Source organism: Odocoileus virginianus, unplaced genomic scaffold, assembly GCF_023699985.2.
Source record: "Odocoileus virginianus isolate 20LAN1187 ecotype Illinois unplaced genomic scaffold, Ovbor_1.2 Unplaced_Contig_24, whole genome shotgun sequence".
Lineage (NCBI taxonomy): Eukaryota > Metazoa > Chordata > Mammalia > Artiodactyla > Cervidae > Odocoileus > Odocoileus virginianus.
The window spans coordinates 1,297,916-1,310,428 of record NW_027224341.1 but is presented as its reverse complement, the minus strand read 5'-3'; the positions used below and the strand labels follow the sequence as shown (position 1 = coordinate 1,310,428).

Below are 12,513 nucleotides of genomic sequence, written 5' to 3'. Positions count from 1 at the left end.
AAGATTGAAGTAAAATGGAGGGAATTCGGTAAAGAGTGGGAGAATATTAATGACTTTTCTGAAACAGGGGTGTGGTGTGGACCCAGAACTCAGGCAACACTCCTTTTCCGTCCTTTTTGGGGTTCTTCTGGTTGTTGTCATGACAACTGTCACCTGTTGTGGCGCTGGGGGACGTGTCCCTTAGCATGCTAATGTGTTACGATGGACGCATAAAGAGGGCTCAGTCCACTGGAATTCAGCAGGTCTTCTGCCATCTGGGCCTAGTTGGTTCTAACCGATACTTTAGAAGGTCCTTTAGGAGCAGCTTCGTCCTTTCCTAATTGGGCCAGAAACTCAGATAAGGGTAGTTAGTTTCCACATGAGGGAGGGCAGGGTTATGATTCTGGGGCAACACTTTTGGTAACAAACGTCCCCCAGTATCCAATTGCTGGTGGAATTCTGTGGTTCTGCCTTTAAATATTGCACCTTTTCTCTCTCCCCACTGCCTCTAGTCAGGTCATCACCACCCTCTCTCACCTAGTATTTTAATACTGCCCTGATACCTTTACCTTTCAGCGCCGTTTACAGAACATGACATCTGAAATAGTATTCTGAGAGGCAGTCGTCTTAGAACCGTGCTCTGCAGCTCTCAAAGGCTCACCATGGGCAGTTGTCGACTGAAAAACAGTCACTGCCTGAAAACTGAGAGTTCTTAGTCTTCAGTCCCAGAGGCAGCATCTCAAGTAGCTCTCAGAAACTGCTCCAAGGAGGCGGGGAAGGAATCAGATTTTATAAAAGTGTGCAGCAAAGGGGGCAGATAGTCTGAACATGAAAAATTATTGTTAATTAAGGAAAGCCAGGTATCTCAAACTAAGGAATGTAGTGCTCTTCAATACATGGGACAGTGACAGACTTTATTTTCTTCAACTCTAAAATCACTGCAGATGGTGACTGCAGACACAAAATTAAAAGACACTTGTTCCTTGGAAGACAAGCGATGATGAACCTAGATAGCATATTAAAAAGCAGAGACATTACTTTGCCAACAAAGGTCCGTCTGGTCAAGGCTATGGTTTTTCCAGTGGTCATGTATGGTTGTGAGAGTTGGACCATAAAGAAGGCTGAATGCCAAAGAATTGATGCTTTTGAACTGTGGTGTTGGAAGAAGACTCTTGAGAGTGCCTTGGACTGCAAGGAGATCAAACCAATCAATCCTTAATATTCATTGGAAGGACTGATGCTGAGGCTGAAGCTTCAATACTTTGGCCACCTGATGCAAAGAACTGACTCATTAGAAAAGACCCTGATACTGGGAAAGATTGAAGGTAGGAGGAGATGGGAATGACAGAGGATGAGATGATTGGGTGGCACCACCAACTCAATGGACTTGAGTTTGAGCAAGCTACGGAAGATAGTGAAAAACAGAGACCTGGTGTGCTGCGGTCCATGGGGTCGCAAAGAGTAGGACACGACTGAGCAAAATGGAAGATACTAGCCTCACGGCTTACTGAAATCCTGTCTTTCACTTGTTTCTTAGCTATCTAGGGCCAACATCCTGCGCCCATCTGTTTTTACACCCCCTACCCCTCATCTGTAGAGAGTGGCTGTAGCCTGATAAACAAGTATTCTCCTTTCTGAATCCCTTAGGGCCCACTGACTTACTTTGGAGGGATTCAATGGCTGATGCCTGTGACAACCTTTAATTCCTTGGCTCACAGCTGCTTCGTAGCAGGCATTTTTCTTCCTCTTGGGGGCTCTCTAGGCTCAGAAATTCACATTTGGAGGCCTGAAATCTCTGATGGCTATTTCATCCTTCTTTATTGATGTGGCAGGAGATATTCCATTTCACACAGTATAATACATTTAAGGTCATTAGTCTGGCTTTTGAGGGCCTAAAAATAATCTATCAAGGTAAATATTCTCAACATGCAACTTGCTTTGAGCAAACTGAATTGCTTTGAGCGAATCACTAATTTTAACAAACCCTGTACCTTTGCCTCTCTGAATATCTTTCTCCTTCATCTATCTGTTAAAATTCTATGTAGCCCCAGAGATGGATGGTACTTTACACATAACTGGATACTCCATAAATACTTGGTAAATAAAATTTCAATTTATATTAGTGACTGCCCATTTATAATTGCATATTTTTTTTACATATTTTCTATTTTAGTGTAAATTTATATACTCAGGAAACATACATAAAGATTCTGTTGTCAGTATTATTTGACCTGATTATTTTAATGATTATAGCATTTATTGAATAATATATTATGACTTTCCATTATTATGTTTTACAGTTGGTCTTTTGAATTGTTCCCAATATTTTTCTAATATAAATAGTGCTATGATGAGTATCCTGGTGCCTGGATCTTTCTGTATATGTAAATATTTTCGGTAAATTCCTGAATTACTGAATAGAAGAGTTGCATATGTTAAGGCTAGTGTATATTGAGAAGCTGTCCTCCAGAAAGGTTGTTTAGAGTTAATTCCCATTTGTAAGTCTGGCAACAAATACTGTCAGTTGTTTTCCTTGAGGGGACAATCTCACTTTGTTCATTTTGAAGAAAATGTCTATCAGATACCCAAGTCCAAGTAACTAGTTTATAGGTCATTCATTTTTTTTTTTTACTTATGAACAGCTTTTCAAGAAAAAACACAGTTTGATGTGCAAATCAAACAATTGCCTAGGTTTTTGCTCAGGGCAACCATCTTACATAGTAGCATAAATGTTTTTGAGAACTTCCCATTTGTTACACAGCGTATTAAAAAAGTCCTGAAACCAAGGGTTCAGGTTTAAGAAAGTTGTTTTTTCTACTTCAGGAAGGATGGTCTCAAATGAAACCATTTCTCCCACCCCTGTGAGTCTGAGGTAAAGAATATCATGATTGAGACCACTGCCTTGATATGTGCTAAGATGCAGTTTTACCCACATTGCTTTTTCAAAAACCGTTGCAAATGTCAACACAGTGAAAAAGGTAAATAACATCTTAGTGTTACTGAATTGGCCAAAAAGTTCATTCAGGTTTTCCCATAAGATCTTATGGAAAAACCCAAATGAACATTTTAATCAACCCAATATTGATGCTAGTCAAGACCTCATGGGTGTCTGGGCATCGGGATTCTCCAGAGGTCTACAGACAACACCTAGAGAACATTTTTCTAAACCATCCCTGCATATGCTCTCATTCTGTCCCTCCCTTGTTGGCTAATTGAACCTGCTTTTTAGTTTTTCAGAGCAGTGCAAGAATGTTTAGTTTTGATCAGAAAAAAATGGTAGCATCTCATGGAGTTGGAGTCATGTTGCTTTCATGTTACTTTTCTCCCACGCCAGGTTCATCGTTGGGTCAACTATGAATCCATGCTGAAAGAATGCCTGGTGGGCAGGATGGCCATGAAACCTGCTCTTCCTAAAGGTACGTGGATCCAGGGCTAAACTGACATTGGTGTTTGACACAGGTGGACTGTCTTTTAGAGGGATTTCAGCAAATATATTTAAATAAATCATTAAATTGTTCTCATTTCACTTGCCTCCTAGTCCGGCCACTATAAAGGTTTTTCTTTAGTTCTTTAGAATGAAACAGTGACTTTACCTGAAAAATTTGACTGTTTTGAGAGAACTTTCATAGTGTGGGGAATAAACAAAATGGAAGTGAGAGGACTTTGTTTACTCGGGTTTTGTTAGCTTTTGTTACAAGGCTCTATGTAACCAGTCTCATTACATACAGTAGCTTGAACACTTGATTAGAGTTGACTTTTAGACTAGTTTCCTAGAGTGTAATTGTTTGAATATGTGATTGTATTCCCGTGACTCAAAAATCAGAAAATATAAAAAGTTATATAGTGAAATTTTCCTTCCCATCTTTATCTCCCATTCCTTGACTATTTATCATAGACAACCATATTCTGATTTTAAAGTACGTTTTTAAAAAACCCATTTCTTGCCCTTACCTTGACAACTGCCACTCTGCAATCAGCACAGTGTTGGAGAGCATCTCTTTACTCCTAAGCTTCTTTTAGAATAATGCCCTTTGCAAAGTTTCAACATGAAGTAGGAGTGTCAGAAGTCCTTTACTATGAATGGAATGGAGTCATTTCTTTTGAACAACTCTTGATTTTAACATCCAAAGTAGGAGTAAATTGGCTTGTTTGACCTGACTCTGCTACTATTTATGTAGTTAAGTGAGTTTTGTATTTCCAGGCTTTATTGATGGAGGCCTCCATTCGCTGTGTAAAAATAGCATCAGCTTACCTAGATTTGAACCCTTGTTCCATGGTCTGTTGACGGTGACATAACGATGGCCCTTTCTATAGCTGAACCTCAAGTTTTTTTTTTTTTTTAATCTGTGCAAAGATTGATAGGGCAATAATTCATATGAGTAAAATTAGCATGATAGCAGTGTAGCAGATACTCAAAAAGGCTTTTTTCTTTCTACTAATACTACTACAAAACAAATAAGCAATACACGTATATAGGCAAACTTCAGAAGTATTGAAGTTCAGTTTCACACCTCCACAATAAAGCCAATATCACAATAAAGGAAGTCACATGGATTTTTTTGTTTCCCAGTGCATATAAAAGTTATATTTACACTATACTATATTAAATGTGCAATAGCAGTATGTCTGCAAAAACAATGTACATAGCTTAATTGAAAAACACTTTTGTATTGCTCATCCTGTTTGTGATGCCAGTTGTCTTGCTGTTCATACTGTTTGCTGAACCCAGGGTAGGCAAGGCAGAAACTCCGAGGCTGGAAGGAGATTCGAGGAGCTGTAGGAGGTGCAGACACGTTTATTCTCTCCTGGCTGGGACAGCAGCCGTAACACGGCCTCTCTCCTGGCTAATGCAGCAGCCGCAGCATAGCCGTAACGTAGCCATAACAGAACCGGTATATAACCTTGTACAGCACGGTCATGATGTCATTCCAGTGTAGCCTCAGTGCTGCTTCAGCCAGGGCTTTCAGGGTGAAACTCATACAGGCGTACCACGCACGGTGGCCCCTGACCAAGGGAGCCTGTCGTGATGCTCATGTGCAGTGCTGAAAGTGATCTCAGCTATTACATGGTCATTATTTACAAAACGTAGGGCAAGAGTGAGAGGCCATGGGGTGAGAGAGCCTGACCATGCCATCTTGGCTAATTTGCTCTTTCCCTACAACTTTGTTACTGGGGAAAAAAAGCTAACCATCATCTGAACCTTCAGCAAGTCGTAATATGGACTTACGTAATATGCTGGTGGAGTGTCTTGCCTCGATGCTGATAGCTGCTGACTTATCAGGTGGTGGTTGGTTCCTGGAGTTGGGGGCAGCTGTGGAGTTTCTTAAGACCACAGTGGAATTTGCCACATTGATTGGTTCTTCCTTTCATGAATGTTTTTACTGTATTATATAGACCTGTCTGATAGCATTTTACCCACAGTAGAACTTCTTTCAAAATCAGTCAGTCCTCCCAAACACTGCTGCTGCTACTTTATCAACTAAGTTTATATAATATTCTAAATCCTTTGTTGTCATTTCAGTAACCTTCATCTACATTAGGAGTAGGTTCCATCTCAGGAAACCACTTTTTGTGCTCATCCATAAGAATCAACTCCTCACCTATCAAGTTTCGTGATGAAATTGTAGCAGCTCAGTCACATTTTCAGGCTTCACTTCTAATTCCAGTTCTCCGGTTGTGTCCACCACGTCTGCAGTTACTTACTCCACCGTAGTCTTGAACCCCTCAGAGTATCTGTGAGGGTTAGAGTCAACTTCTTCCAAAACTCCTCTTTAAGTTTGTATTTTGACCTCTTCCCATGAATCGTGAATGTTCTTGGCGGCATCTAGAATAGTTACTCCTTTCCAGAAGGTTTTCAGTTGCTTTGCCAAGATCCATCAAGAGACTCACTATCTATGGCACCTGTATAGCCTTACAAAATATATTTCTTAAATAATAAGACTTGAAAGTCAAAATGACTCCTTGATCCACAGCCCACAGAGTGGTTGTTGTGCTGCTGTTGTTTAGTCACTCACTTGTGTCTGACTCTGTGGCCCCAGGGACTGTAGCTCTGCCCATGGAATTCTCCAGGCAAGAACCCTGGAGGGGGTTGCCATTTCTTCCCCAGGGGATCTTTTTGTCCCAGGGATCAAACCTGCATCTTTTGCTTGGCAGGCACTTTCTTTACCGCTGAGCCGCAAGAGAAGCCTAGATGTTGTGTTAGCAGGCCTGAAAACAGCATTAATCTTGTACATCTCCATACTGTTTGATATAGAAAACTTAACTTTCAGCCTGTCTTGTCTTTCGTCATGCCTTCCTCACTAAGCCTAATCATTTCTAGCTTTTGAGTTAAAGTGAGTGTCGTGGAACTCATCCTTTCACTTGAACACTTCAAGGCCATTGTAGGGTTATATTCATGGGCCTAATATCAAATTGTTGTGTCTCAGGGAATAGAGACGCCCAAGGAGAGGAAGAGAGAGGGAAATGGCCAGTCCATGGAACAGTCAAATCATACACATTTATAGATTAAATTTGCAATCTTACACGGGTGTGCAGTTCATGATGCCCCCAAATACTTACAGTGGTAACATAATATCACTGATCATCATAACAAATATAATAATGATGAAAAAAATTCTGAAATATTGCCAGAATTACCAAAATGTGACCCAGAAACCTGAAGTGAGCCAATGCTGTTGGAAAAATGGCCCCAGTAGACCTGTTCTATGCAGGGTTGCCACAAGCCTTCAATTTTTTAGGAATGCTGTATCTACAAAGTGGATAAAGCAATGCACAGTAAACGAGGTACACCAAAAGCAAATTAGTTTGAACTTTAGTGTCTGACAGTTCTTCCAAACCAGCTTACTTTTGTGAACAAATCCCTTTCTTTTCTTAATTGCTCCAGAGCTCACCAGATCACTGCCGGCAGAGAACATGTTCTTAACTAAAATTTCTAAATGACTAACTTTACGTCACCCTAAATTTTACATGTCTTGTTTACACAGTCTAGTACTTAAGGTCACATGCTTCTCCGTAATGCCATTCAGGGTGGTCAGAAAGTGTCCCAACTCCTTAGGCTTCTGTGTCATAGCTTGAAACAAATGAAAGGACTCTTAGGATTTCCTTCCTTCCTGCCTGGAAATGAAAGACAGAGAACCTTCAAAATGTTTCACCAAATACAGCAGACACTGTTTAAAATGAGCAGATTCCACAGGGAAGTTGGCAGGTTAAGGGGAAAAAAAGTAGTTAGAAGGAGCAATCCAAAGTGATAAGCTAGCTCTCATATCTTCACTTTCAGAAAACACTTATCATATACTTGGAACTTAGAGCCCGCAGGAATTTTAATGGTCACATAGGGAAAGAAAGATCAGATCTTGGATCTGTAAAGGAAGGAATTAAAACTGAGATCCCTGCCTGTGGCTTGGCTCCTGAAGTCTCTATAATCAGTGAAATGAGAAGGCTTAACAGAAAAATCTGTCCAACAACAAAGGGAGATGTCAGGATAGTCTGCCTTGACCTTGTTTATGAGGTGATGGGGGAGAGGAAAGAGAAGTTTCCTTTGAGAATTTGTAGCCACAGTCTTGCCCATATGTGAGTTGGGAATTCAAATATATACCACCTATGTATATATCTTAGAAACCTCAGACCAGGAAGTAAAATGGTCTCCCATTACTGGTTTCCCAGGCTGCTTGGCAGATTTATATAAACCTTTTTAGTGGTGGAAAAATTTTCAATCTAAAACCCTCAAAATTCCCACAGGTATAGAGCAGCAGTTATTAGCATACAGTGAAAAATTAAACAACGTTTGAGGAAACAAGTCGGCAGAAATAAAGGCAGAATTTCACCCCTTAGACTTTATTAGTTGTATATAGAATAAATAATTTTGTTTGATGTGATTAGGAAAATAAGAATAAATTAATAACATAGTAAAGAAGGAGACTAGTAATTGTGTAGAATTGAAAACAATAGAACCTCTGGAAATGAAAAATCAAGCTGGTGAAATAAAAAAGTACATAACATGAATAGTGAGAGATTAGACATAGAAGAGTCCAGTGAACTATAAGATTGAGCAGCAGAAATTGGGCAGGATGTGGTACAGAGAAACAAAGTATAGAAAAACATTCAAGAGCCACAGGGAATACAGTAATGAGATCTAACACATATAATCAGATTTCCAGAAGGAAGTAGTAGTGAGAATGAGGAAGAGGCATCTGAATAGCTGAGAACTTTCCAGAATTGGTAAATCACAAATCTCAGAGATAGCAAATTCACCAAATCCTGATCAAGATAAATAAAAAGAAATATGCACATAGTCTCTTTGTAGTCAAATTGAAGAACACCAAGACAATGAGAAGATATGAAAAACATCCAGAGAGTCACTGAGAAACCGGTAAATTGACAGCTAATTTACTCGTGTAATTTACTAGCTGTTACAGCTAATTTACTAGAATATCAGTAGAAGACAGAAGCCAATAGAACATTACCTTGAAAGTTCTGAGAGAAAATATGACAGCCTAAATTTATTTAATAACAAGGTTGAAATAAAGTTAGTTGGATGGGGAGGGAGGTAGATGGGGGGTTCAAGATGGGGAAGACATAGACACCCATGGCTGATTAATGTCATTGTATGGCAAAAACCACTACAATATTGTAAAATAATTAGCTTCCAATTAAAATAAATTAATTTTTTTAAAAGACTAATGAAAGCAAATATATGAAATCAAAATCAGCAGGGTTGAGGAAACTGAGGATTTGACTGAATCTTAATAGTAAAGGACTAAACCGTCATGAGTATTCCTTCTCCTTCTCACCACCTGGTTCAGCAAAGTGCAAACGTATTTCTTACCTGGAATGAGACATGGACTCTGAAATACTTTGCATTCATAAATTAAAAGTTCCCTTTTTCACACTGTCTGTAGCCCTGAGTTTGATTCCTGAGGCTGCATGATCTGTAGAAAGAGCACAGGTTTCATACAGACAAACACGGCTTCAGATCTCATCTCTGCCTCAGATTACACTCGTACGTACGCTTGTGTGATCTTCAGCATCAGTTAGCAGACCTGAGTTTTGTTTTGTTTTGTTTTTCTCCAGCAGTATAATGGGGTTTAAGAATGAAACATCCCAGAGTCATTGTGAAGATTAACTAATGCTTGCTAACCACTCGATGTCTTAGAAGCAGCACTCGATAGGGGCAGTAGAAGCGGGTGTTGCTGTTAACGGCTGCGTTTTCATGTGACGCTAAGACTGCTTATGCCTTCTGTTCCCTTTTTGTGTCCTTGTAATTATCAGCATGTACTGATGTGTCTTACCATGGCATTGTTTCTGGGAAAAATCAAGTATTATCATCATTATTCACAGTGCATGTGAGAGCGTGGTTGTGAATCTCTGTTTCACTGTAAAACCTTTGGGGATTATAAATGTTTTGCTGGAGTGTGGCCGGTAACAGGTAGTGACATAAGACAACTTGAAAGGTGTTAGGAAGCAAAGACAAGAATTCTGAAGGAACCTGTTGATTGCAAGTAAATGGATCAGGTTTGTTTGTTTGTTTGTTTAAACAGTAGAGACTTCAAGGTCTAACAAGTTATCGTTTGAATTGCAGGCTAACAAGAGGAGTAGATCATGTAAAAGGGACAGAGTAACTGAAGAGAAGGGTTTAATGTGTCAGAGATAAAGAATATTCTTTATTTTAAAGAATTATTTATTAATTAAAGTGAAATATTTTTTAAGAGTATTTCATATGCCTTTTATCTATGGGCAGAGTTGATCATTGCAGTCTACTGGCCTGAGACTTAGGGATAGAACTATTAGATGAGGTAGCAGTGTCATTGTCCAAACTGGGATGGATTTGAGAAAGGATGGGGCTTCTGTTAGTAGTTACACTAATTCAAGAGAGGGCAGGCAGCAAACGGTGATTGTCCATGGCAAACTCAAGCATGTATTCACATGCTCTAATCTACAATTAGAACTTCTAGATGAAATGGGAATAGAGGATAAAAACAGAGACAATAGGTAGTAGATGGGGAGACTTGCTAACATGAGGATTTACAAGGGGTTGGGAGGGACAATGGATAGACTGAAGGGAAATTTTGTACATGGACTTCTTTCCATACAAGATCCCCAACACCATATTTTAGGTGGGGTGACTGCCAGACTCCAGTGCAGGGAGGGTCCAGAAGTAGCATTTCATAGGCATCCTCACAGCTGAGCAGATTTGAGAGGACAGTTTTCCATTTATCACCTGGCTTCTAATGGGGGAGAGATGTCTGAAAAGACACAGAAGAGCTAACTGTCAGAATATAAAGCAGGTAATACTAGCGAGGCTTAGCAAGCCAAAAATCAGTCTGCTTTTTATAATCCTTTGTTTAAAAAGGACTGTAGTTTGTTTCATGCTTTAGAAAGATATCAATAATGAATAAAAGGAGAAACTTTGATTGAAAAGATGAGCTTCAGTCACTGCTGATTTATTTATTTGGAATACTTCATTCTCTGGCAAAGATGAGAAATATTCTTGCTTTTTGCCTTTTTTTTAATCCTTTGCTGTCTATTATAGTCACTGGCCACATGTGGCTGCCTAGTAAGTGTGGGAATTCTCTTCATGTGTGCTGGAAGCATAAGTGCTACATTTTAAGAATTAGGATGAAAAATTGTAAAATATCTCATAACTTTACATTGATTACATTGTCATGTGGAAATGATAATATTCTGAATATATTGTATTAAGTAAAAACATATGACCTGTTCTTTTTGTACTTTGTTAAATTGGTTATGTGATATGGATGTGAGAGTTGGACTATAAAGAAAGCTGAGCACTGAAGAATTGATGCTTTTGAACTGTGGTGTTGAAGAAGACTCTTGAGAGTCCCTTGGACTGCAAGGACATCCAACCAGTCCATCCTAAAGGAGATCAGTCCTGGGTGTTCATTGGAAGGACTGATGTTGAAGCTGAAACTCCAGTACTTTGGCCACCTGATGAGAAGAACTGACTCACTGGAAAAGACCCTGATGCTGGGAAAGATTGAAGGAGGGAGGAGAAGGGGACGACAGAGGATGAGATGGTTGGATGGTATCATGGACTCAATGAACATGAGTTTGAGTGGGCTCCAGGAGTTCGTGATGAACACGGACGCCTGGCGTGCTGCAGTCCATAGGGTTGTAAACAGGCAGACGCAACTGAGCAACCGAACTAAACTGAACTGAATGTGGTTTTTAGAAAATTTTAAATTATACTTGTGACTTGTATTATACTTCTTCTCGACAGCACTATTCCAGACCTAAATGTACTTTTAAAATTTTAATTTTGTGGCGGAGGAGCCTCACTGCCTGGTTTATGGGATCTTACTTCCCAGCCCAGATGGTGAGAGCACCGAGTCCTGCCCACTGGACAACCAGGGAGTTCCTTCATTTCTGATTTTCAGTAATTATTTATTGAAAAAAAATGACAAAACTCCAGCTGAAATCTTTTTAAATAGTCACATTTTCTTTGTATATATGTATATATATGTAAATGTACATTCAGTTAAAGAATATATATATTCTTTAATTGCAATATAGTTGATTTACAGTGTGTTCATTTCTGCTTCACAGAAAAGTGAATCGCATATATATATATATATATACACACACACACACACATGCACACACACACACACAGACAATTTCTGTTCAAAAACAATTTCTGTTTTTGAAATTCTTTTCTGTTATGGTTTATCATAGGATATTGAATATAGTTCTCTGTGCTATACAGTAGGACCTTGTTGTTTATTCATCCTATATGTAATAGCTTACATCTGCTAACTTCAAACTTCCACTCCATCCCTTCCCTACCTCCCCTTCCTCTTGGCAACCACAAGTCTGTTCTCTATGTCTGTGAGTCTGTTTCTGTTTTGTAGATAGGTTCATTTGTGTCATATTTTAGATTCCACATATAAGTGATATCATGTAGTATTTGTCTTTCTCTTTCTGGCTTACTTCACTTAGTATGATAAGTGCTCCCATGTTGCTACAGATGGCATTGATTTTTTCTTTTTCCTGGCTGAATAGTGTTCCATTGTATATAGGTACCACGTCTTTTTTGTCCATTCATCTGTTGATGGACATTTAGATTGTTTCTATGTCTTGGCTAATGTGACTTGTTGTTAGGTGTGTCCGTATCTTTTTAATTAGAGTTTTTTTCTGGATATATGCCCAGGAATGGGATTGCTGGTTATTGTTCATTCACTGAGCCATGCCCCACTCTTTGCGACCCCAACATGGACTGCAGCATGCTAGGCTTCCCTGTCCTTCACTCTCTCCTGGAGTTTGCTCAGGCTTACGTCCATTGAGTCAGTGATACCATCCAACCATCTCATTCTGTGTCACCACCTTCTCCTCCTGCCTTCAGTCTTTGCCACAGCATCAGGGTCTTTTTTAATGAGTCAGCTTTTCGCATCAGGTGGCCAAAGTGTTGGAGCTTCAGCTTCAGCATCAGTCCTTTTAATGAATATTCAGGGTTGATTTCCTTTAAATTGACTGGTTTGATCTCCTTGCTGTCCAAGGGCCTCTCAAGAGTCGTCTCCA

General features: G+C 39.5%; 1 protein-coding gene across 3 annotated transcripts in view; it reads left to right on the top strand.

The window, feature by feature from the left end:
• The window catches only part of CYB5R4 (cytochrome b5 reductase 4), a 98,802-nt gene that overhangs the window by 32,920 nt on the left and 53,369 nt on the right, over nucleotides 1–12,513 (top strand). For all 3 annotated transcript variants that reach the window (XM_070464462.1, XM_070464461.1, XM_070464460.1), the window contains exon 4: nucleotides 3,314–3,395. In XM_070464462.1, coding sequence (XP_070320563.1) covers nucleotides 3,314–3,395 — 82 coding nt within the window. The remainder of the gene's footprint in view (nucleotides 1–3,313; nucleotides 3,396–12,513) is intronic.